Source organism: Arvicola amphibius, chromosome 13 (genome assembly GCF_903992535.2).
Source record: "Arvicola amphibius chromosome 13, mArvAmp1.2, whole genome shotgun sequence".
NCBI classification, from domain to species: Eukaryota; Metazoa; Chordata; class Mammalia; order Rodentia; family Cricetidae; genus Arvicola; species Arvicola amphibius.
In genome coordinates, this window is record NC_052059.1 from 54,103,776 (window position 1) to 54,127,393 (window position 23,618).

The 23,618-nt window shown below is 45.3% G+C and overlaps 1 protein-coding gene across 1 annotated transcript in view; it reads left to right on the plus strand.

Annotated features, from left to right (window-relative positions):
• The window catches only part of Atp8a2 (ATPase phospholipid transporting 8A2), a 448,432-nt gene that overhangs the window by 51,801 nt on the left and 373,013 nt on the right, over positions 1–23,618 (plus strand). Inside the window, 11 exon segments of the mRNA XM_038310231.1 lie at positions 2,356–2,521; positions 5,391–5,518; positions 6,290–6,367; positions 10,681–10,769; positions 11,010–11,037; positions 11,040–11,056; positions 13,640–13,715; positions 16,124–16,229; positions 16,891–16,973; positions 18,860–18,909; positions 21,457–21,526. Coding sequence (XP_038166159.1) covers positions 2,356–2,521; positions 5,391–5,518; positions 6,290–6,367; positions 10,681–10,769; positions 11,010–11,037; positions 11,040–11,056; positions 13,640–13,715; positions 16,124–16,229; positions 16,891–16,973; positions 18,860–18,909; positions 21,457–21,526 — 891 coding nt within the window.

A 23,618-nucleotide genomic window follows, 5' to 3' on the forward strand; every position in this document is an offset into this window, starting at 1 on the left:
ATTCTTTGGCATGAGGAAGGTACATCCATTATCAAAATATTTATTTTTACTTAATTTGTATAGGCATTTTGCTTGCATAAGTTTCTGTGCACCATGTGTGGCCAGTGTTTGCAGAGGCCAGAAGAGAGAAGAGGGTGTCAGATCCCCTGGAACTGGAATTAGAGATGGTTGTGGGCCACTCTGTGGGTACTGGTGTTTAACTAGGCGTTAAACTCAGGTCTTCTGCAGGAACAGCCAGCGCTCTTAACTGCTGACCCACATCTCTAGCCCCAGCCCTGCTATTTAAAAGACAGAGCAACTAAAGCACAGTGTTGAACTAACCCCAGCTTAGCTTACAAATCTAGAAGGAGCAAGAGCTGGACTGAAATCCAGGTTGACACACTCCAGACTTATTCCAATGAGCATTCTGATGTTCGCTTTCTCAGGAGGGATAAGAGGTATACAGTTCAGGTCAGGTTCCAGTGTTGTGCAAAATCTTCGCGTTTGACCCATTTTTATTGTAGTACCAGACATCAAAGTGATAGTGTCCTCTAAGAATTTTGTAAAGGAACTTATTATTCTAATAGGAATTGGGCGTTAAAAAAATCATGGTTGCAAGTAGAACTATTTGGAAAAGGGGGTGAGTGTGCCAGACTTGGCTTTCCATGCTGGGCACGTGTCAAAGCCTGGAGTGTTAGGTTGTTTCCTTGTGTTGAAGGAAAAGTCTGTTTTCCTAACGCTGGTGACTGGCTGGTTTTCAGTGACTTCAGCTAACTGACAGGCACACGGAAGTGACAGCTTTTGTCATTTTCTTTTTTCTTCCTGAAAATTTAATGACTCATTTAAACACAATAGGGTCATTTTTTTAAAAAAATTCGAATAACCAGTCTTGTAACAGAAGAGCTCCTGGCTCTCAGCATGAGGCCAGATGTGGGTGTGCTGTCCCAGGAGCCAGCCTGTGGTGCCTGACTGATAAGAAGATGGCCTTTGCTAGCAAATTTCCATCTTGACCCGGGAAGACTTTTCTTCAAAGTCCATAAAAGGCAACTTAGTGAACACGGAGCAGGGAAGAGCTGAATGAAAGACACACAGAAGACAGGCTAAAGCTCCCAGTGTAACAGTTCCCCAACTCCTCCACCCTCAGTGAAATCCATGGTGCTCACAGTAGACAGAATCTCGGGTCTACAATGGGACTCAGAACCCTATGGGTGATGGCTGGGATGTGAGGGTCCCTGTGCACTAGACTGAGCTCATTTCTTTTATAGAAGGCTTTGGGTATATAACTGTTTTGTTGATGCTACATGACAGACTTTTCCACTGCTGAGAAGATGCTGTCTCACATCTTCCATATGAGATGCAGTGAACCTCAAGTGCAACTTCCCTAAACATCTTGGTACCCAGGTCCCAACTCAGGCCTCAGCTCCAACTGAGTTGTTTCTACCAAAAATGAGGCTTTGTCCTCTGTCTGCCATCTTGTCTACCTTCTTCATTCAACTCAAGATGGTCCTGCCTTACTTAAGGAACTTATTTATTTATGCCTCTCCAAGTGAACCTTTTATTTGTTTTGTTTGACACCTACCTATGTTTTCTCTTGCTTTATTGCTGCATTTGTATTTGTCTTTCTTTTTTTTTTTATTCCTTCCTACTTGAAAGAACATGTACACTTTAAACATCTCTCTTACGTTTATCACAGAACTGGATTGTTGCTTTGGAGGTGCTCCTCAGATTTTTATGGTGAAGAATTGTCAGTGTGTTGGTTTCTTTAGATCACACTTAGGCTATCCAGAGCCTGCTATGTTTATGAAAGTAGCTGATGTTATGCTAATGTGTAAATAAAAGTATGGACTAGATCATGTAGAGTTGGAGTGTTGTCTTAGTCAACGATCTCTTGCTGTGAAGAGGCATCATGACCAAGGCAACTATTTTAGGAGAGAGCATTGAATTGGAGGCTTAGTTCATTATCAGCATGGTGGCATATAGGCAGATGTTGAAGCAGTAGCTGAAAACTGCATCGTGATTGATAGAGTAAGAGAGACTCTGGTCTTGGTGTGGGCTTTTGAAATCTCAAAATCCATCCCCAGTGACACACTTCCTCCAACAAGGCCACCCCTCTTAATCCTTCTAATCCTTGCAAATAGTGGTGACTAAGCCTTCAAATATATGAGTAATTCTTATTCAAACTGCCACAGGTGAGTTCTTTAAACTCTGGGCTGCTTACTCAAGAGTATGATGCATCTTTTAATTCCATCCTTAATTTGGAAGAGAAATAGTATTTTTCATTTCCATCCTTGTATGTGGTTGTCTTATTCAGTTTCTCCTTACCTTTGCTTCAAGCCTGTTCTGTGATGGGTACTGATTTTCAATACTGGTTTACAGAATTCAACAAAAGCTCCTCTCAAGAGATCGAACGTCGAGAAGGTAACCAACGTGCAGATCTTGGTTCTGTTTGGCATCCTCCTGGTCATGGCCCTGGTGAGCTCGGTGGGGGCCCTGTTCTGGAATGGGTCCCATGGTGGAAAGAGCTGGTACATCAAGAAGATGGGTGAGTGCTGGGGTGGCTGCTGCTGCCTTCTGTGGGACAAACCTCTGGGAAGGTCCTTCCACGTAGGGACTGTGGGTGATAGCCATGCCCTCTCTCTGTTCCCATGGCTACCTTGCCTAGGCCAGATCTTCTTGGAAAGAGAACAGATTAGGGATCACAAGATGAAATGAAGATGGGTGTATCTGGGGACTGTTTATGCTCTAATAATAGTTTCTCAGATTTTTTTCTTTTGATTTTTTTGAGACAGGGTTTCTCTGAGTATCTCTGGCTGTCATGAAACTCACTCTGTAGCCCAGGCTGGCCTCAGACTCACAGAGATTCGCCTCCCTCTGCCTTCCTGAGTGCTGGGATTAGAGGTGTGTGCCACCACCACCCGACTTCTCAGCTATTTTTAAAGACACTCTCTCATGGTTGCTCTAGGGATGACAACATGAGCATCCTTTGTATTACTACTAGCTTGATTCACAAACACCAGACCAGCTCGTCTCCAGACTCTCTCCTGCTAGTGCTGTTATTACCATATACATGCTGTGTGTATGTACTATCAACCTAACAACACAGCATTATCATCAGTGCTTTGTATAATCTCAGATATTATACAATATATAATATATATTATAATATAATATATATCTAATATGTATTATATATATTAGCTTAATGAGCTAAAAATACATGCTTATGAAATTGTTACTTTTAACCTACTGGTTCACCATTCCTGGTAGTCCCCATGTCTTCCTGTGGCTGAGTTACTAGCCAGTATCATCTCCTTGCTTCATCCATCTCCCTGTCTTCTTGCTCTTTGTGATGGCATCTAGATTGTCCCATAGACAAGGTCTTCTGTGCTGACCAGGGTGAACTTAGTAGAACTTCTCTGGCTACCCCCAGTTTTCTCTGTTATATGGGAACACTTGCCTTCCTTGACTGCTAGCCGCTGATATCTATTGTTTTTTATTGGACATTGTTTATAGTGTTTTCCATATTCCATTCCTATGATGTGAGTTCCCTAGGTGTTCCTGTCCTACACTAGGGTAGAATGTCTGCAGCTGGGGTAAGGGCACATAGGTGATGGCAGTCAAACCAGTAACCACTGCCACCCCCAGAGCAGAACCAGTACAACAAAGGCCTGTGAGTGGCCTAATAGTCCGAGGCACAACTGTTCTTACAAGAGTTGGCAGATTTTCTTAATATATGCACTTGATCCATTTTTTTGAGACTTAACTTGATTTTGATGATTCTGTCTTATTTTGCTGCTCGGCTAGGAAATAGAAGAAAGATCTGCCATTCTCTGATCTCAGCAAATCAAGAAAAATAATATAATTTAGTGATAAAAATTTTATGATAAATCTTAAAACTTTAAGGTATTTCCCTCACATTATTGTGATTGATTTCTCAATCATTTTTAAATAGATTTAGACATGATTTTTTACTTCTCCAATTTCTTTAAGCATAAGACTCTCAGGTTTTGAAATGCAGGAAAACTTATGTTGCTTGCTTGCTTTTAAACAGCATCTCATGTGGTATAGGCCGGCCTCGAACTCAGTCTGTAGCTGAGGCAGGCCTTAGATTCATAGTCCTCCTGCCTCCACTTTGCAAATGCTGGAATTACAGGTTTGAGCCCCTATGCCTGTTGCTCCTTTATAAACATGGGCACATGGTTTGAGTCATAGTTGATCAGATCACTTGATGTTGGTTTTTGTTATGTGACTTGCTTCAGACACAAGACTGGTTCATATTAATGTAGTTATCTAAGTAAATGTGTGGTATGAACACAGCTTTGGGGAAACAGGCACTTGAATTGTTCTGATCACTGCAGGCTCCAGCGTCAAGAGTGTGGTGTTCAGGGGAACATGGTCTATACATGCTCAGAGAAGTCAGTTTCATGTTCTGCTGCCTCTGTTGGTGCTTGGATTTCATTTCCTACCAAATCTGGTCCAGTCTTAACTTCCTTCTTATTGTTCTTGTTTGGCTGAACATTTTACATAGGGGTAGATATTCTCCTGTTCTGGACATCTTTGGCTTCTGGTTGAACACTCTCGGGTTCTGAGGCTTTCCATGTAGGTTTCCTCTGCATAGTCACGGCTCTTTGACATCATATGTGGTCATACATAGTGTTATAAAGCATTTTTGACTAGTATTAAAAGGCCATGGAGTTTTAATTCACTAATAAATTTTATTGGCAGACAAGTTTTATCCCTACACCAATGCTGTACTCTGGGGCCACTTGAGTCCCTGGGACTTAGGAGTCCTGTTCATCAGCTCCTTGACTGCCTGGGAGAAGCAGGTAGTAAAGCAGTGTGCCAGCCAAGAGGGCTACCAGCTGGAGAGTGCAAGACCAGAGCGGGTAGAAAGGAAAGGTTGGGGAGGTCAACTGGCCAGCCAGGGCTTGCTTCCCTTCCTGTCACCCTCCGGAATTCCAGGGCTCATCATCTGCTACCCTGTGTCAAGCCCTCCTGCTGAGATACTCAGCTGTGGCTTGGAGCTGCTACAAATTCCCCATTCCCAGCTTTAGTGGGCAGCTTGCCTCCTCTGGAGCTTCCTCTTGTTCCTGCCCTGTTGCCTGACTCCCTCTGTAATAGCCACATCCTCCTTTGAGGCCAAAGAAATGCATTCCCCTCCCAAAGGAGAGCTGTCTCTGCTTCCTCCTCTGCCTCCTTCCCCAACCTCTAAAGAGAAGCCAGCACTGCCTCCAGGGACTGAATTCAAATAGTCTCAGGAGTTTGAACTGGCACAGTAACCCCTCAGATGGGTACATAGGTTTTTGTTGTGAGCATTTTTTTAGCGTTGGAAGAAGTCTAAAATAAAACGGCAAGAAACGGGATGTAGACTTCTACTAAAACTGTGTGGATGTCTTGGCTTTTATCCACAGACACGAGCTCAGATAATTTTGGATACAACTTGCTGACATTTATCATCCTGTACAACAATCTGATTCCCATCAGCCTGCTGGTGACGCTGGAGGTTGTGAAGTACACGCAAGCTCTCTTCATAAACTGGGTGAGTTTCAAAGCAGTGTGTGGAACATGAGCTACTGGGCGCCTGCCAGCCTCCGCTTTCTAAGACTCTCTGTGAGCAGCCTTTGTCATTTCAGGAGTCCCAGAAAAGAAGTAACAGGGGCTCCTTATTATTAGGTCATGTTTATTATGAGGTCATGGATTGCTTGCCAGTCATCAGCCAGCCAAACTGATGACTGGCAAGCCATGCCATAACCCCAGGGGTGGGGAAAATGGGGGAGGATGCTCAGTGGGTGCTTGTCATCTGGACACCATGACTGTGCTTCCCAAGTCTCCTTTATGCATGAAAAGGCCTCTCAAGTGTGCTCACCAGAATGTCCATTCTGCATGGATTTCATTATGTTAGTCACCTTGGATGGATTTTAGGGGTTGAGGTGGGGTTTTTAAGGAATTATCATGGTCATGGCTATTAAGCATTGGGTCTTGGCAACTTTTTTTTTCCAAACCAGCAACATTTCATGTGTGTATTGCTTTGATTTTCCCGAGCCTCTGAGTGAGGCATTGACCAAACTCACAACTAGGGCGCAAGCTGATCATCTTGAACCCAAACCTAAATACCATGATAATATTGTGCACAGGGTTTGCTATCCTGATTGCAACTTCACATTCAACCCAAGTTACTAGTTAGCATTTGAATGAAAATGAAAAGATTTGAAGTTGCCAGGGACTGTGGCAATCTTAATGAAATATTAGAATCACATGTTTTCTGAAGGCTTCCTACCTTCTTCCTTCCTTCCCCCATGTTCTCTTTCAGGACACAGATATGTATTATATTGAAAACGACACTCCTGCTATGGCCAGGACCTCGAACCTTAATGAAGAGCTTGGGCAGGTAAGAGCCTCTTTGGGGACTTTGGGGACAGTGCCATGAGCAGGAAGCCAGTGTTAGCAGAGGAGCCCTGGGGAGATACTTTGCACGACTGTGTTTGTGACATCTGGTCTGCAGGTGGCGGTGAATGCAGCTGTCGCTTGGTTTTGGAGGCACACGTAGATCGCTTTGCCAAGAACATATCTGGGGGAAAAGTACAGAACATTGTACAACAATATAATGTTAGTTTGGACCCTTTTAAATGTGTTTCTTAGAACAGATGACAAGGGAAATGGGGAGGACAATGGCTGCCAGACCGCTCCACCACGCATATGGGGCCATTGGAAAGACAGGGATCCTGACATAGTTCAGAGAGTCAGCGACTTTTGTATCTTTGTCTTGATTTCTGCTTGTTCCTCTTTTCTTGTAGCATTATGTCTGCCTCTTCCATTGAATCACTGCAGTCTATAGCCTTTTTTTGAATACATAATAATTACTCTTGACCTAAAGTAATTAAAAACTATGATTATTTTTAATTTTATGCACCTTAAGCTTCCCAACAATCCTATGGGAGGGTGGCATGCTGCATCTTCATTTTCTAGATAAGAAAATGATTAACTCAGCTCAGGAAAGCTGGTTCCCAGGATCACCCGCCTCATGGCCCTCTGGGAAGATGTAAACCTGACTTGTCTTTTTCTGGGCCAGAGTTGGGCCAGGTGCCCTCTCCCTCTTCTCCCTGATTAAGGACAAAGTCAGTTCTGGATTTGTGCTGGAGCGGTTTTGAGTTCATTGCTAGAAAGCTGAAGCTCAAATCTGTCAGTCAGGTTTTGCAATAAAACATAATTCTGCAGTCACATTTTCTTTTCCTTCCTTCCTTCCTTCCTTCCTTCTGGTTTTTTTTTTTTTTTTTTTTTTTTTTTTTTGGTTTTTCGAGACAGGGTTTCTCTGTAGCTTTGGAGCCTGACCTGGAACTAGCTCTTGTAGACCAGGCTGGCCTTGAACTCACAGAGATCCACCTGCCTCTGCCTCCCGAGTGCTGGGATTAAAGGCATTACTTGTTTATTTGGTGTAGGAAAGAGATTGTCATTTAGAGAGAATACTCTGTCATAAAGCAGAAAGCTTCCTTAGTGAAGCCTGCATCCCTATCTTCACCCGAGCACCTCACTTCAGGTACACATGATGAGAAGCAGAATCCAGTGCTACCTGTCTATCATCTATTCATCTGTATTTCTGTCTAAATATCTACCTATCCACCCATTCCATCCATCCATCCATCCATCCATCATCTATCTATCTATCTATCTATCTATCTATCTATCTATCTATCTATCTATCTATCTATCTATCTACCTGAATTGTTTCTTCAATGACATTGTCATTGGTAAAATTCTACTCCTATAACAATCCACAAGTTGCCTCTTTTGAATCTTTCCCAAAGAGCAAACAGCAATTGCCTCTCCAATATCTGAAGCACCGCGCAGCTATACCCTGAGTTAAGTATTCTTTTGTTTAGGCGGAACATGCAGCAGCCACACCCTAGACCAAATCAAATGTCCTGTAGACAGCCACTCCCTGGGTCAAACCTCCTGTCATATCCTCGAAGGAGCAGGAATAGGTCTGAACTCTCTGATCTTTGGTCAAAGTGGAATGGATCCGCTTCTGTGGGCTCCCACAATATGCCATTGAACTGACCCAGCAAGATGGACTGAAGATGTTTGTGAAGTGCCCAGGAAGAAATATTCTGTCCTGACCAGGCATGGGGTGGCTTACCTAAGGAGGAGAAGTGAAAAGTCAAGAGGGAGAGGGATTACAAATTCTGTAATCCTTTATAGATTTTCCTTTTTACTTTGTTTATAATCTTCTAATTCTTCTTTAAAAAAAGACAGAAGGAACTAATTCTATTGTGTTTTTAATATTCCTAGATTTTGCTCTGTGTGCAACATAAAATTTCTTATTAATTGAAAACAACAAATATTAATTATCCCATTTATCGATATGTTTCGAAATACCATATGTATATCATAAATATATGTAATTATTATTTTTAGATAAGTTTCAATGTAAAGGGCATGGAAAGCTGCTTGTCATGATTTTATAATTATGCAATCTTTCTTAAAAATCTATTTTAATTAAAATGTAATTGTTTCACTTTGCCCTTCCCTTTCCTTCCTTGAATCCCTCCCTACTCAAGTTCTTTCCACACCTTTATCAAGTCAATTCCTTGTCAAATAATGGACTATTTCTTTGACAATTGTTACATATATATTTATATAAATGCATAAGCATGCAAATACAAGCTACTGAGTTCACTTAGTGCTACTGTGCATATATGATTAGGGATGACCACTTGGTATTAGACAAACAATTAGGAGGCTCATTCCTGGGAAAAACTAGTTTTCTCTCAGAAGGTGTGCTGGCTAGTTTTATGTCAGCTGACACAAGCTAAAGTTATTTGGAAAGAGGGAACCCAAATTAAGAAAATGATACCACCAGATTGGCAAGGTGTTGGTGCGTGTTCTTGATTGATGATTAGTGTGGGAAGGCCCAGTTCACTGTGGGTCATGCTACCCTTGGGCTGGCAGTCCTGAGCAAGCCATGGAGAGCAAGCTAGTAAGCAGCATCCCTCCATGGCCTCTGCATCAGCTCCTGCCTCCAGCTTCCTGTCCTGAGTTCCTGCTCTGACTTCCTTCAGTGATGGAGTGTAGCCTGAGAGCTGGAAGGTGAAGTAAACTCTCCCTCCCTCAGCTGCTTTTGGTCACGGTGTTTTACTATGGAAATAGAAACCCCAAGACAGCAGCCACTAGTTACCTCTAGTTCTTTGTCTAGAAGTGCAGTCAGGTGAGGTTTTTCTCTTTCTGTGTTAGCTCTCTGTTGGGTTGTCATTGTTGAGGTCTCGCTTAGCAGCCATGTTGTTGAGGTACCTTGGGTTTAGCTTCCCTGTTTTTTCCAGGAGACCCAGTCTCACAGCAGACTTCCTGTCCCTCTGGCTCTTCCAGTCTTCTCATCTCCTCTTCCTCAATGATCTCTGAGCCTTAGGAGTAGGAGGGTGTGGGTAGAAATATCCCTTGGGGTGGGCTCCCCTGTTGATCTCCGCATTTTGACCAGTTGTGGCTTTCTGTGGTGATCTCTGTCTGCTGCAGAGAGCAGTTCTTTGATGAGGGGTGAGAGCTGCATTAACTGTGAGTGTAGGCATTTAGAATTTAGTTAGGAAATTACGTTGGTTGGGGCCAGTCATGGTAGCACAATGCCTTTATTTTCCAGCACTTGGGGAGGCAGAAAACAGGAAGACAATGTTAGTTCAAGGGCAAAAAAAGCATGTTCCAGGCCAGCCATGGCTACACTGTAAGACTGTCATAAAAACAAACAAACCAACAAACAAAAGGCTAGGAGATATGCTGGTCTGGGGTGGTAGGTTTTCTTCTAAAATCTGTGACCCTACTAGCCCCAGGTAGTTGTGTGGGGTTCCATCCTGTTGCTTGCCTTAGGTTCAATTAGACAGCTGTTGGACACTGGCCAAATATGAGTGCTTTTACAGCACCTTTAGGGGGTATCTTGCCATGGTGACCATTGTTAATCTAGTCAGGGGGTGGGACTCTTAAGAAGAATTGCATCTTCTGTGAGCCTGAATGCCGAGTGGCAGGACCTGTAGTGATGCTTATGGACTAGAAAACTCTCAACCTTTGCTGTGACACCTTTGTGTGTGTGGGGGCAGACTGTGACCTTTCCCAGGGGGTCGCATATCAGATATTCTGCATATCAGATATTTCATTACAATTCTTAGTCCAAATTGCAGTTATTAAGCAGCAACAAAAATAATTCTGTGTTGGGGGTGGGGGTCAGCACAACACAAGGAACTGTATCAAGGTTGCAGCATCAGGAAGGTGGAGAACCACTGTGATAGACAGTGGCCAGGGCAGTTATGGAAGCTTTTATTCTTTATTATTCAGCTTTTAGAATTAGTAACAGAAACGCTTTTGCAGATGGTCTGTGATTTAAAGTGCATCTTTATTTGTTTACTTTTGTGCCCTCTCATTTAAACTTCGTTCTGATTTACAGACATACAAGACAACTTCATTTCTTGATCCTTGCATCTTATTACATCCTTTTAAAAAATGGAGTGTTTTGACCATGTGTGTATCTGTGCCCCCATGGAATACCTAGTGCTCTCAGAATCCAGAAGGGGGCATTGGGTCCCCTGGGACTGGAGTTGCAGATGGGTGTGACCTCCCCTGTGGGTGCTGGGTGCTCCAGAAGAACAGCCTGTCTCTTACCCTCTGAGCCACCTCTGTAGCCCCTGATTACAATCTTGACATGCATCTCGTTCGTCTTCTGCTTAGGTCAAATACCTGTTTTCCGACAAGACTGGAACGCTAACGTGCAATATCATGAACTTCAAGAAGTGTAGCATTGCCGGCGTGACCTATGGGTGAGCGTGCTTATCAGTTCCAGGAAATTGCATTTCTAGTCTCCCAACAAGGCATAGGGTTTTCTGTTTTGTCAAGTGTTGTGATTTGGGTGTGTAGCTGCTATTAAATACGTGTGAAACTTATTGGATTCCCTGGGAACATGTTTCTTCAACTTTCCTGAGAGGTACCTGGTACCTTGGGGTTTGTGTGTGTACGTAGAACTGGCTTTGCTTCTGACCGCTCTGTTCTCATCCTGCCAGCCACTTCCCAGAACTAGCCAGAAGAGCCGTCCTCAGAATGACTTCTGGTAAGTAGGCTCCAGGCCGTCTTACTGCCTTAGCTGGGATGCATCAGGACAGTTTTAGATCTAAGTGTAAGTTGTGAGTATGCTAGTTTGAAAAAGAGCCAGGATAAGATTTAAGTGGAGATATGGGACTGATATGATACTCTGGTATCAGCAATATGCCCCTCGTCCAGTCCTTTCGTTTCCAGCCACTGCAACCTTTGTTCTTATTTCCTTCAGATTCCTGTGTTTCAAAGTAATACTTTTATACTAATTAAAAATTATAAACATTGTAGGACTTTGCTCCCTGCCCTGTTGTGGCCATCCCATCCCCCTAGGCCATCTTCTCAGAGCCCATCCCCCAATGCCATTTTACCAACCTCCCCCCATCTTTCCCAGCCCTTGGAAGTGCTTATCATTTTCGGTATTTCTTTAGCATATGAACTTAGACTACAACCCTTGTGTAGGCTGTTTTTCTTTACTATGTTGGGTGGTTAATTCACTTTCTATTGGGCCACTCTGTCTGTAAATTCTTCTTATTAATATTTGGGAAATGTCCTTGTGTCATTTCCATAATAGCTGTCTCCCCTCCTGTCTCTGTCTTCTCCCATTAGGCAGTCTTTGAGTTGATCCTCCAGTTTTGTTATCTATCTTGCCTTCTTGCCATGTTTTTGTCGTCATTCATTTTTAACCTTCTTCCTCCTTAATAATTTTTATGGATGCCTATTCCAATTCTCAGGAAGGCACTCCAATTCTTGCTCTTGCTTGCCCATTTCCTCTGCTCTGTCTCCTGTGCCCAACACCTGCCTCTAGATTTTCTCCACAAACTTGGTGACCACTGGCTGTGCACTTATATTAAAATTTTTTTAATCTTTAGTTTTCTTTTGTGTGAATGGGTGTTTTGCCTGCATGTGTGTCTGTGCACCGTGGGCCTGCAGTGCCCTCGGAGGCTAGAAGAGGGTGCTCCATCACCTGGGACTGTACTTATATTTGTGAGCCACCATGTGGGTACTGGAAATGGAACCTGGGTCCTCTGGAAGAGCAGTCAATGCTCTTACCCATTGAGTCGTCTGTGTGGAAAGCATTTTCATTGTGGCAAGCATAGTAAATGGAAAACCAACCATTTCAACCATTTGAGACCAGTTAAAAGAGGAGTTTTGATTTCACGGTAAAAATCACAAAAGCACAGGGTTTTCCCATAAAATTCCGGGCTCACCCGATGACCTCAGTGATGAAAGCCTTGCCCAACTACATGACCTCCAAGATGGAAGTTCCCCACCGCAGTGCGTTCAGCACAATTCAGGGACCAATACAACTCATGATCGCCCACAGTTCACATCTGATAGCAGGGTCACTCAGTGCTCTGTATCCTGTGAGTATGGACATCTGTTTACTAACATACATCTGTCATGGCAATGTCATGAGGGGTGTTTTCATCGCCTCTAAAGTCCTTGCTCTGCTTTTCCACCCCCCTGTCATAAACAGCCCACCCTTGGGAGCCACTGGGATTTCTGCCTTCTCCAGAAAGGCAGTGCTGGGATCCTACAGCATGCTGCCGGCTTAACCTGACTTCTTTTACTCAGTAATCTGCATTCCCTTATGGCCTTTCTTGGTTCAGCAGCTTCATGTTCCTCATGTTCCTTTCACATATCTTAAGTTCCTCACTTCACACATACCTCATACCTCTCGCAGGTATCTGATATGCATCAAAGGTACCTTATATCCCTTACAGGTACCCATACCCTCACAGGTACCCATTCCCCGCATAGGTACCTCATGCCCCTCACAGGTACTCATGTCCCTCCCAGGAACCTGATATCCATCACAGGGCTCTGATGCCCCTCCCAGGCACCTGATATTCATCATAGGTACCCATACCCCTCACAGGTACCCATGCCCCTCACAGGCACCTCATGCCCCTCCCAGGAACCTGATATCCATCACAGGGCCCTGATGCCCTCACATCCCTCAGCTACCTGCCATGCATCACAGGTGTTTTGCGCCCGTCCTTAGCTTTCTCTAGCGTCCTGTGGTGGTGTTAGCTGGCATTTCATATGTCCTCTCCCCACGAGCTAATAGTTGCTTCATCTGCTGTATTAATCTCTGATATCCATTCACAGTTAAGACCGGCATCAACTTGCCCTTTGGTCTTTCACTGTTGTGGTTTTGAAGAGTGGCTTTCAGGAGCTGGCGGAGATGAAGGAGTGTGTGTGATGCTCTCGCTTGCTCCAGCCTGACGTCCACAGCCTCATACCCAGTGTCCTCTCTTCTCCACGTGCACTCCGGCTATGGATGATGAAGCACAGCACAGTCCTTCCTCTGTTTCCCTACCGCCCCCAGATGAAGGCTACAGTCTTGGCACATAGCTTAGGATCCTTTCCCCTGTAAATCTGTTGGTTTCTATAAAAACTTATAGCACAGTTTATAGTAAAGTCTAGGGACCTAAGATGTCTTAAAGCTAGATATAATATTCACTATTTTAGATCCTTAGACGGTGAGTGTAAGACTATGAACTTTTTTTATGGTTCTCTCTGAGGGTGGATACTCTCTATGTGCGAGCTGTCTTGACTTTGAAATTGAACGAATGAATTTTGTTCTTTCTTCCAGCCGGATGGGTCCGTGCCCCAGTGACTCCTGCGACTTTAATGACCCCAGGCTGTTAAAGAACATCGAGGACCAACACGTGAGTGTGCCACTTCCCTCTAGGACAGAGAGTGGCTTGCGGTTCACTGTTTTATGTGACATATGCTGGCCAGCTGCAGTGAATTCGTGAGTGAAATAGTACTGTCCTGTCCAGAAGGCAGCATCTCCCGCCCTGAATGACGACCCATTTGAGGCAGGACGTCCACTACCATTACTTCCCAGTGTTTTGTTCAGTTGCAACTATAAATGGAGGCAGAGCTTTCATTTCCTGACTACAAGGTCCCCAATAATCACACAGAAACTTACATTAATTAAAAACTGTTTGACCTATAGTTGAGGCTTATTACTAACTGGTTCTTACATTTAAGTCAACCCACTTCTATTAATCTATGCAATGCCACGTGGCCATGGCTTTTGTCTGTTCTCCAGTACACATTGCTGCTCCAGCAGCTTGCTGGTGTCTGTCTGAGACTCTGCCTTCTATCTCCCTGTATTTTCAGTTTGGCTTTCCCGCCTGGCCTTATCCTGCCTTGTTACAGACCAAATCAGCTTTTTGATTAGCTTCTTTATTAACCAATGGGAATAAAACATTATCAAAATCTTTAAAGGGCCAGCCTCTAAAGCTTTCTCTCAGAATTCAAAAAAAGACGCAACAATAAGCAAAAGGAAGAAATCTACTCATGACATTCTTTCTATCCATGTCCCTTTATTGTTCTGTCTTTCTTGTTCTCTATTCCAATTCTTCTGTCCTGTCTATCATTTCTTAGCCCTAATTCTCTGTCTCAATTCTAATTCCAATTCCAACTCTCTGCTACTTTCTTTTTCTTCTCCTTTTTTTTTTTCATTTTCCTATCTCTGCTGATTTCTGGGATGCTTCTGCTCCAACTTCTGCTCCAGCTCCTCTTAACTCTGTTATTACCCAGCTATAAAGACCCACAAAATCCTTCAGGCATACAGAATAACCAGGCAACCCATATACACAGGCAAGGGAAGTTTATGGCTTTTGGTCCATTAGCACTTTTGCCAAATGTTGCAAGGTCTAAGGGCCTTTTAGATACGAGGTTTACACAATTTACTCTAAGTGGCTGAAACAAAGAGGAGACCCAAGCCTCTAAATGAGCAGATCCTGGGCTTCATGCCTATCAGATGTACAGTTGGAGGTTTGTCTTCCTCCACGCTGTGGGTAGATGGCTAATTATTTTTCTTGCCATCCCTGAGAGTAAGACACAAACAGTAAATCTCCTGAACTAAAATCATCAGTAAACTGAGGTGAAGGTGATCATGAGGAGTTAGGAATCTTTTAATGCAAGGTTAGTTTTAGGTCCTTGTTTTTCTTATCTATAAGTGAGGTAAAACCAGGGCATGCTTGTTTTTTTCTGTCTGAGCAGCTATGAATCAACAGCTTCAGGCATGTCCTTGGATGTCTGGGAATGTCTTAAATGGAATATCTTTGCCTGGACCCTAAACATTGACCAAATTCCTGCCAATAAAGATCATTGCAGGAAGGCAGATGGGATATGACCCGAGGATTGAAAACTGAAATAACCCTTTTCTCCCCAAGTTGCTTTTGGTCCTGGTGGTTATTGCAGCATTGGAAGGCAGCCTAGGGCCAGGAGGTGGTGGTGGCTTTTAGTGCATGTGTTTAGTCCCCCCTCCACCCCCAGCCTTGGTGAACATAGTGCTTGATCACACTGGTTACCTGAGTATGTTTGAACAAATAAAATAGTAATATGTAAGTCCCAGGTTCTAGTTTTATAAGACTTAGAAGTCTTCAGGAAATGTGAAAGTGTACTGTAGCCCGAGATTTCAGTTAAAATCCTTAGGATTTGTTTTTCTTAGGGATGGTAGGAAAAGATTGATTACATAGGAACACCCTGGATTTTAGGTATGAATACCAGGAAAATCCGACATTCAGAATACTAGACAGCTTAGTGGGTAGAAAGGACAATGTCTCCTGGTGGCAGGAGGGTGACTTTGCTCCAAGGCTCAGCACAATAGGCTTGCAGGATGTGACTCAAATGATTGTCCGGGAGAGCATGCTGAAGGCAGGTAGAGGGCTGTGGGCATGAGGAACACTGAGAAAGGATGTGGCTTGGTTGAAGTTCAGAGCGGCAGGAGGTGGGCTCCGTGGAGCACAAGTGTCTGGTCCTAGAGTTGGCTAGCTAAGCGTCTAAGGTCTATGCAAAAACCAATGGCAAACTCTTACTGGGTTTCTTTTTCTTTTTCTTGTTTTGAGACCAGTCTTGTTTTATTTTCCTGGCTAACCTGGAGCTCACCATGTAGACCGGGCTAGCCTTGGATTCATAGAGATCCTCTTGCCTCCGGCTCCCATGTGCTGGGGTCAAAGATGTGCTCCGGTGACTTCTCACTGGCTTTTAAAGCCGGGAATGGCTTGAATCCATTGTGTTACAAGTCTGGTGATGGGTTAACTGGTTCTTCTGTTTTTAGCCCACAGCCCCTTGTATACAAGAGTTCCTTACCCTGCTGGCCGTCTGTCACACCGTAGTCCCTGAGAAGGATGGAGATGAAATCATCTACCAGGCTTCCTCCCCAGGTGAGGCTGTTGCTGGAAGTGCCTTGTTTGTATTTTGGGGGTGTTTTCTATTATTTTTGTAAGATGCTTTGATGCACCTTGCCCCACAAGACCTGCTGTTTCCCTTTGGCCTGACGGCACTTCCAGTTCATAATTAGAGGTATTAAAACCAAGGAGAGCTGGTACTGGGGTGTCCTGACTCTCAGGGTGCTCTGGTGGCAAGGAAGAGCCTGGGCTATCTTGCACGTCCTGGTATACAATCTTGGGCTAGACAATGATCTCAAGAGAGAACCAGGCTGGCTCCATGACTGCCTTATCTACCACACCCCATGGAGCATCAGAACCCTTGCCCTTGGCCCATTTCCTGGGGGTCTGACCCACACAGTACTGCAGTTAAGCACGGCCTTGCTGAGAGATGGGCAGAGGGATTTTCCCTTGAACCGATCCAGCAGAGCCCAGCAGGAGTGTACAATCCTGCGGTCCTGGAGACTTTGTTGTTGGTATGCAATCTGTCCAATAGACATCTCAAGCCCCACTGTGTGTCAGTGTGTCTGTCTCAAGTCCTTGCTTGTGTGCGGATAATGCCAGGCCCCATCAATCATGATGGGTTTTGATTTGACATTTAGCAGAATTCCGTCATAACAAGGGATGAACCTGTGTTTTGTTGGCTTTTTGTTGACAGATGAAGCTGCTTTGGTCAAAGGAGCTAAGAAGCTTGGCTTCGTGTTTACGGGCAGGACGCCGTACTCAGTCATCATCGAAGCGGTAAGGGGCCGGGTACTTTGGAAGGTGTGCATATGAATTAGTGTGTTGATCATACATGAGATGGCAGACTTTGTATTTGTCTTTCAGTGAAAGATTAGATTAGAAATACTTTGTGGGAATGCTAGGGTCGCATGGGAGGCAGCATTATAACCCTGGGGCTTGGGGCTGCTGCTCAGAACGTTTTTCTCGCTCACAGGAAAGTATTTGTAGTAAGGGAATTTGCCAGCCTCCTCTTCACTTTCCCAAAGCTGAGAAAGTACCTTCTGCCTCCGTTTCTAAGGCTGGCCCTGCGTCTCTGTAGCCCCTCAGTCTCACAGTTGACCAGGGCCTCAGACCACTGGGCATCCATCTCTGGCTATGAGAGAAAGAAGTTAGAGCTTAGGATTTCTCGTATCTGGATGAGTGTTTTCTCCTCCTACAACTATTACAGTTCTTAGCTTCCTGAAGGAAAGAATTCAGCTGAAAAGCACAATCATTCTAAGCAGGTTGTTTAACAAAGACAGCAGAGTGAGCATCCTCAAAAGAGACTGTTGTAGATGTCCCAATGGGCCATAGCTCACCAGCAGGGTCTACATTGTGAATCTTACCAAAGTTTTAAGGCCACGTTTTTTAGAGGTAACATCCCTGGTTAATTAGGTCTCATAAACAGCCATTAAAATGCCTATTCAATCATTAGTTCTGGAGATCACTGAAGCACAAGTGTCTCCCTGCATCACCTTGTATTTACATGAAGTATCCTCACCAATAATCTCAGCAGCACATGGGCTGTGCGTGGGCTGATCATGGGACCAAAGCGCAGAGAGGCGGGGGCTCCTGGCAGTGAGCAGGAAAGGGGCTGGGTGCCTCTCTAAACAACATCCTGATATCTTGGGTGGATGGAGGGGCAAGCGGGTGGGTATAGAGAGGTAAGAGGATCTACAAGGCTAGGTGAACTCAGCTGCTGGTTATATTTCAGGATGCAGCCAGAGGAGAGTGTTGTAGTGGGCAGGTAAGGCAGTCAGGAGCACTGTTCCCATTCACAGAAAGTCTGTCGGAATTGTGTCTATGGATGTCCAAGCCCCCATTGTTTCCACTGTGGTGTGTCCAAAATGGCAAATTAAAGTGTTTGAACATGGCTCACACATACATTGGTGCTCCCACTGCAATGAACACAGGAGAAAGGAGTGTTTGATTAATTGTCCTAAAAAACAGGTGCAGACCCAGAGTCCCTTACATGGAAATTCAGAATCTCCAAATCCTTAAATGTCAAGGTTTTCCATTCAGTTTGAGGACAGTTCTTTGGAAGAGCTGTCCTGAACCTGCTGGTTGCTTTTTCTGATGCTAACTCAGTGTGATGGTGTCGTGGTGGGTGTGAAAGTGCTCAGACCTGCTGGAGACCTTAGGTCATGTGTGGATTCCTACATCATTCATAAGCAGAGCTGACCCCAAGGTCTCGGATGGTGCTGCGCGGCTTGTATCTTTCATTTTCAAAGCTTTGTAGTGATCGTACAGAGTTTAGGAGCCTGACTTGGAAAGAGAATGAGAGCTTCTACCAGAAGAGGGCGCGCTGACCCCGCCAGGCTGTGAGAATACAGTCCAGGATGTGAATGCGGGTGTAGAGGGCTAGTGGAGGGTAGGGGCAGTGCACGTGCGTGTGTGTGTGTGTGTGCGCGCGTGTGCATGTGTGTGCACATGCGTGCCTTGAGTGTGCGTGTGTGTGCATTTGTGTGTATTTGTGTGTTTGTGCGTGCATGCATGTGTGCGCATGTGTGTGCGTGTGCGCGCGCGCGTGTGTGTGTGTGTGTGTGTGTGTGTGTGTGATGTATCTAGGAGGGGTGATTGATTTGAGATTTAATATTTTTCCACTTCAGGTAAAAGCCCCCCTCCCCTTTTGTTTTGTTTTGTAGATGGGGCAAGAACAGACGTTTGGAATCCTCAATGTTCTGGAATTTTCTAGGTATGTTTCTCTTTCCTACACTAGACATGAAACATTTCATATACGTTTAACTGCTTCACTTAAAGATTTTTCTGATTGTGTAGCACGATTTGTATTAGGCATTAATCATGATAGATGCCACCCCCTCACAAACCCCCATCTTAGAATTTAAGGGTTTCATTGAGGAGAGGGAACTCCACCACTTCCCTCTGTTTTCTCTGAGAGCGATCCTTTAGCCATTTTGAGCTAGGTGCTCTTGCATTAACAGCTGCAGACGCAGAGCGTAGCTGGGAGAATATGTGGCCAGGGCGTGCGTTGTTCTCATTGTCTCGGTCCAGGTTCTGTGACGTCACTTTCCATTGCCATCTGAGCAAGAAGCTAACGTGTGACCTCAGAGGAGATAGAGCCCATTTACCCTTGCAGGAGGCTAGGCCCTCACAAGGCCCTTCCCTTAGGGCTCCCCTGAAGCCTTCACACCCAGCACAGTTTCTTTAAGATCCAGGAATGTCTGTCAGATTCTATGGCTCCCCTGGAGCATCCACGGTTTATTCTGAGGAGCCGTGTCTGAATGTCTCTCTCTTGCACATTGGACGCTCAGGAATAGAGCAGAGGGACGGCATTGTGCTTATGCCGTGTGAGCAGAGCTGCCTTCCAATACTAGAGTGACTTTTTTTTTTTTTTTTTTTTTTGTCTTGAGACCACCTTTTCCTGATAGCAAAAACTGATGGAGCTGGGCATGGCTCTCGGGCAGTGTAAATTCCAGCCTGTGAAAAACTGAAGCAGGGTGATTGCCTCAAGTCTGAGACCAGCGTAAACCACATAGTGAGTTCCGGGCTAGTCTGAGAAGAAGAAAGTGAAAATATTTAGTTTCCTAGACACCTTTGTTAAATGGTTCACCATGGCTTGAAAGGTGCAATGTTTTCCTGTCCTCCCAAAGGAAATATTTTCCTGCCTAACTTGGAGCTTGGAGCTGTGAGTTTGGCTCTGTGGGGGAGAAGCCCTCGGGGTCAGATGAGCTACAGAGAAGATGACGATGGCAGTAGTTCTTGTAGGGGTGGTGACGGTGTGCCTGCGTGGAGCGTCCCGCCATGCTAGATGCTAGATGCCTCCTGGGACTTTCTGTATGCTCCTCCTCCTCCTCCTCTTCCACCTCCTTCTCTCCCTCCTCCTGGCGTGTAATACATGTGTGTTACATGTATGTGTGTGCTCTCCTATGTCTGTGCTTATGGAAGCCAGAAGTAGAAATCTTGTGTCTTCTTTCTCATCCTCTACCTGGTGTTTGAGGCAGACAGCCTCACTGAACCTAGAGCTGTCTGTTTAGATTGGCTGCTCAGCAAAAAGCCAGGATCTGCCTGTCCAGTCTCCTGGCCCTGAGTTCTAGAGACACACCACCATGGCTTGCTTCCGTGTGGATGCTGGTGACCCATGCTTGGGTCCTCATCCTCATACTGTGAGCCCTTTGCCCACTGAGCCATCTCTCCAGCCCCTAGCACGTCTCTTGTTGGCAACTGCTGCCCTGTGCTGCAATAACTGCAGCCAGCTGTTGACAGCCAGCCCAGAAGGAAGAGGAAAGGGGATGAGATAGCAGGTGGCTGTGGATGGAAACACAGGGGTCTAAGTTTCACAGAACATAGGTGAAGGAGCAAAGTGTCAATCATGGTTACAGGTTCTGATACTTTGCAATGGTCGCATCATTTCCCTAACGCCACTTCCTTCTGTAAGATTGCTTTGGAGAAGTCGCTGGTCATCTGCTTTGTACATTAAGAAAATGAAGCAGCCTAGGAGCTGAGAGAGAAGGAAGACCCATCCCAGAGAGTGCCGTGGCTCAGACTGTGGGAATCACCACAAGGAAAGGCCCCGGGTGGGTGGAAGATGAGTTCTCGTAGGGGAAGTATCGACAAAGCACAGCCCAGAAAGTGTAGGGAAAGAGAATGGCAGTCTTGTCTTGGTGTGTAGCAGTGTATGAGAGGGCCACTGGGAAGTGAGTCAACACTACAGAGGTAAGAAAAAGAGGATATAGGGGACCTCCGACAGCAGAAGTCTCTGAGGCTCAGCAAGTGGGCTTGACCCTGAAGATAAATGTATAAAGAAGGGTCTTTGCCACAGCGAGAAAAGAGAAAGTAGCTGGTGCTGGGCCAGCCAAGTCTACGAATTTGTAATTTCCTTACCAAACATGGGGCTTCTGAAGTGTGTTGACTCCCCCACCTGGCTGTTTATGGGGGGGGTGGGGGCGGCTCTGGAGCTGTGAAATAGAGTGATCCCGGAAGGACTTGACAGTGCTTCCGCGTGCCTGGCTCATGCGCAAATGCTCCATTTCTGGCTCTTTAGCGAACAGCCATGCCGTGAGTCCTTATGGCAGGGCAAGGCATGTGAGCTTCTGTCCATTTGGGATAAATGAGTAAACCATACAGTTAAAGCTTTACTTGGAGGACAAGGCTGCGGAGAGATGGAGCTCGCTGTTCCTAGACTCGGCCCCTTTGGTTTTGTGCTCAGTTATCGGAGCTGGGTCCTGTAAAACAGACAGGTGATGGCTTTTCCCTCCCCACCCCCACCCCTTTACTATTCCAGTGACCGGAAGAGGATGTCTGTCATTGTTCGAACTCCATCAGGACAACTTCGACTCTACTGCAAGGGAGCTGTAAGTACCAGTGCAACGATGGGCTTGGCCAGCTCCCTGGAGGCTGCGTTGCCGAAGTATTGCTTCCCAAACTGCTGCGCACATATCCTCCACGGTCTGCGCAGAGCTGAAACACAGTTCCAATAGGGACACCAAGAGCGTGGGTTCGAGGCACCATTAGATAAGAGCGGCAGTGAAAAGCCTGCTTTTATCCCGTCGTGAGCTTTGGACACACGGTGCGCCACCCAGAATCCTCGCTTGGCATCTGTAAAGGTGGACGGCATTGTGCTGGCCCGTGGTAAACTTTCTGTCCTCCGATATTGTTGGCTCCCCAGCAGCTATCTTTCCATCTGCTGTGGATGGTTTCCTTCCTCGTGGCAGAGAGAGAGAGAGCACGACGCCGTGGGGGGACAAGAGTGTGCTCGCGTGCGGATCTGTTTTTACAGTTCCTTTTGTACTTGTTTCCGAGGTCTGGCTTTTTCTCCAGTATCCCTAACGGATAATAACCAAACGCCAAAGACGTTATTGCTAAGGAAAACTATTACTGCTTATGAAATATGTTATATGGTGGCTCTGTGGGGTAAAGGGACAAATTATCAAACTTAATTTGAGACAGTGCCGTGATATACCTGGGTCGGTGATGAGCAGCCAAGCGTACTCATTTTCATCAGTCATGGTTAGGAACACAATGTGTGTAACAGCTCTGGCTGTCCTAGAACTTGCTTTGTAGCCCAGGCTGGCTTCCAACTCACAGAGATCTGCCTGCCTCTGCCTCCCAAGTGCTGGGATTAAAGGCGCATGCCACCACCGCCCTGCTAAAGGAATTCTACCTTTATGGTAAGGGCAGCTTTAGTTAAGGCCACTGAGGTCACAGCATCACATAACCTTGTTTTGCGGCTGGCTTTGTGTGCTGCTTGTAGCTGCAGCAGCTGGAAGAGAACCACGGTGAAAGCAGGGAGCGTTGACGTGAAATTGCTTCTCGTGCCTGTCGGACTCTTGTGGGGTTAGTTTTGTCCAAGCCTTCCCCTCCCCTCTGAAAAGCTAGTTTAGTTTAAAAAAATTATTAGTGTCTTCAGATGCTAATTTATATAGTGGGTTATCAGGAACATACAGGCACCCATTCCTGCCTGTCAGCCATGAGGTGCAGGCTGTGCCAAACTAGGTATTTCTCATCAAACGTGAGTCAAAAGTTCCAGGAATGTGGTCACTTTGATTATGGGAATTTCCATTACTGGCAAGTAAGGTTGTTTTAGAATAAATTAGGGTATTACTTTATTCTTTCTACTTCTGCATAAAGATGTTACGAGGTAAACACTCTAATAAAAATATCCCAAATTAGCTGGGCACAGTGGCTCACACCTTTTATCCCAGCCCTTGAGAGGCAGAGGCAAGCGGACCTCTGCAGGCTCCAGTGAGAACCTACCTCAAAAAAGCAGAAGACAGACAAACAGAAAACAACCTAGCAGCAAAAATTTCCCACATATGCACTGATGGGATGCCTCAGCAGGTGAGGGTGAGTGCTGCCAAGCACGACCATGGGAGTTGATCCTTAGACCCGTGTGCTGGAAGGAGAGAAGTGACTCCTGCTAGCTGTCCTCTGACCTCCCTACCTCCCATTCCGCCATTCTCTCCTTGTGGTCCATCACATCACATACAGACACACAGGCACAGGCATAGGCACACACAGGCACAGGTATACACACACACACACACACACACACACACTACAAAAATGTAATAACTTTCAAAAAGCTCCAATCCAAAACATTGTAAGCACTGACATGGTGTAGAAAATTCCACATCTGACTTCATGGTGTGAGTTCCAGTCTAAATGTAGCCGGGGGAAGGGTATAAAATTATCTTCAGGCTGTGTGAATAGGGTGGCCACGAAACGTAAATGTTTAGATGAGCTCCCGTCCCTGAGATATCACATCATATGTGTACACATGTACTCCGAAATCTGCAAATACCCCAAATCTGAAACACTTCCATTCGCGGCCTGAGTTTTGCACGTGTGTGCAAATGTGGGCGCCGAGGTAGCCTTGATCGTGTCTCTGCTCACAGAGTCCCCCCATTGTTTCTCTTTGACTTTTTACATGCACACAGCTTTTGG